This window comes from Pteropus vampyrus, unplaced genomic scaffold (genome assembly GCF_000151845.1).
Source record: "Pteropus vampyrus isolate Shadow unplaced genomic scaffold, Pvam_2.0 Scaffold90, whole genome shotgun sequence".
In the NCBI taxonomy this organism is placed as follows: domain Eukaryota; kingdom Metazoa; phylum Chordata; class Mammalia; order Chiroptera; family Pteropodidae; genus Pteropus; species Pteropus vampyrus.
In genome coordinates, this window is record NW_011888871.1 from 492,072 (window position 1) to 494,421 (window position 2,350).

A 2,350-nucleotide genomic window follows, 5' to 3' on the forward strand; every position below is an offset into this window, starting at 1 on the left:
CAAAATTTACCTTGGGCACCTTCCAGCCAAAGGGACTTAAACGGCACGGTTCTACAGCAAGGTTTAAACACAAACTCTGCACTTGTCCTCACGCCACTTCTCAGCTCTCTGGAAGCTCTGAGAGGCGGGACATCAAAAATCCCAATTGCGGGATGGCTGCTTTGTGACGTTCGTATTTGTTTGTGGTATAAAACATGCTTTCCTTTCTCTGCAGCTTATTTTCCTAATTACGTTTTCCTTAGACTAATGTGAAAGTTCATTTGCATTCTCCGACCGTGTCATATGTGACAGAACATGTTAAAAACAGACATGCATGTAAAAATATACATACGCACACGATTAAGTCGGGCGTGGCCATAGGTTTTGGGGTAGTGGGAGGGGGCCGACCTAGCATTTACAGTGCATCAGAAAGACATTCGTAGATGTAGAATCCGCACGTGGACCCCTGTGCCAGGACAGCAGAGACAGGGAGAGGCTGGGTGGCCATTTGCTATGGACTGGGAGTGTGTGTCCCCCAAACTCCCATGGGGAAGCCTAACCCCCAGGAGGTGGGCCTTTGGGGGTGCTCCGTCATGAGAGTGGAGCCCTGTGATGGGATTAGCGCCCAGAAAGCTGTCCTGCCACCCGGAGGGGCCTCGCTGGGACCCAGCCAGGCTGGCGCCTGGCCTTAGGCTTCCGGCCTCCAGGGCAGGAGAAGTGAAGACCACTGTTCAGAAGCCCAGCGCCACCTCCCTGCCCCGCCCGGCTGTGTGACTGTCGCCTAAGCCGAGTAAGACCCATCCTGCAACGTCCTCCCTGACAGACGGTGCTGGCTGGCCGTGGCCCGGGCCTCTGCCGGGCAGAGCCGCCCTCCCCCGGCCAAGGACATAGACAGAAGTCCTGCCAGCCACACGGGCACGCGGCCACACGGGCACGCGGCCACCCCGACCAGAAAAGACCACTGACCATGCACCTGGTCTGGCAGTAGCCCTGGCAGCACCCGGACAGCAGCCTTGAGGAGAAAGTCCTAAGGCTGGAAGTGGCTCGTCACTGGACACTGCCCCCAGAGCCCGGGCTCGAGCGAGTGTGACGGACGGAGCCGGGGAGGCGAGAAGCGCCGTGTCTGTGGGGCTCTGTGGGACGGCGACGGCTCAGCCTGGCCCTCAGCTGGACCCCCCACCACCGGGGTGGCCAGGCGACCGGGGAGGGCGACTCCAGGAGCAGGCGCTCCCGAGACCCCAGCACAAAACGGAGCCAGGTGGCAGCAGTGTCGTGTCTCAGTGATCCCGAGTATTCGAAGAACAAAACATCTCGGTCCTTTTCCCGGGGCACCAGGGAAGGGCGGCCTCTCGAGACCATCCTCTGACCAGCACTGGAAGTCTGAGGTCAGGCGCCTGGTCATACTTACTTGGTGATGTGGGAGGAGGTTTGTGGAAACTTTCCTTTTTTGCTTTCTGAAAGAGAGAAGACACGAGGTGAAGTGTGTTGAGCAGCCTGTCACGAGCGCTGGGGTGCTCCTGGGGCGGGGGTGAGGGTGCTCCCGGGGCGGGGGTGAGGGCGCCCACAGGGCGGGGGTGACGGCATCCACGGGGAGGGGACTGGCCAGCGGACATAGCCAAGCCTGAGCAGAGGAAGAAGCGCATGCGGACTGATAGGCGCCCCAGGCCGAGTCAGTCCCCAGGGCAGCGGGCCAGGAGTCCCCTCACAGGCGCGAGGCTGTGGGACCTTACAGGCAGACACGTGATCAGACCAGCACTCGGAGCGCCGGGGTGTGACTCTCCCCACAGTTGGCCTCCGCCAGCCAAAACCTTGTGAACAAGGCAACTGCCAGTCCCTGAGGAGGGCAGGGCCAGCAGAGGAGCGAGCCTGTCTGGAATACTGTCCCCGGGACGACCAGGACAATGACTGCAGAGCTGGGGATCCCTGGGCTCTCCCCATCGTGGTCACGTGGCCGGGGAACGACACGGCCTTCGCGCCTGTCCCCTCATCCACTTCATGCGGCACACTGGACTCTTTCCCATGCAGGCTGAATTTCCCCCAGGGCACCTTGGGCCCGTGTTCTCAGCGGGCTGAGGGGCAGTTCTTAACCCTGCAGGGGCCCTCACTTCAGTCAGCGGTCCTGCAAGGCTCCCCGAGTGTCTGCAGAGAGGGTGCCAGACCCCGCAGTGCGGGCTGGGCTTGGCTAGAATTCATCCTGCTGGGAGACGAGTGTCCTTTGTCATCCTCACCACGGGCGCAGTCAACGGGTGTCATTTTCCACCCGGCACAGCCTTCTGAACACACCCAGGGCGGCCGAGTGGGGACCCAGTTAGCCTTGGGCACCTGGGCCTGCCCAGCCCTGCTGCCTACTGTCCCTTCAGGTCAGTGCCCA

At 61.3% G+C, this 2,350-nt stretch overlaps 1 protein-coding gene across 1 annotated transcript in view; it reads right to left on the reverse strand.

Moving 5' to 3' along the window:
* The window catches only part of IQCE (IQ motif containing E), a 31,587-nt gene extending 29,251 nt beyond the window's left edge, over window positions 1–2,336 (reverse strand). The window contains exon 1 of the mRNA XM_023532754.1: window positions 1,388–2,336. Coding sequence (XP_023388522.1) covers window positions 1,388–1,622 — 235 coding nt within the window. The 5' untranslated portion in view covers window positions 1,623–2,336. The remainder of the gene's footprint in view (window positions 1–1,387) is intronic.
* Window positions 2,337–2,350: the final 14 nt, after the last annotated feature.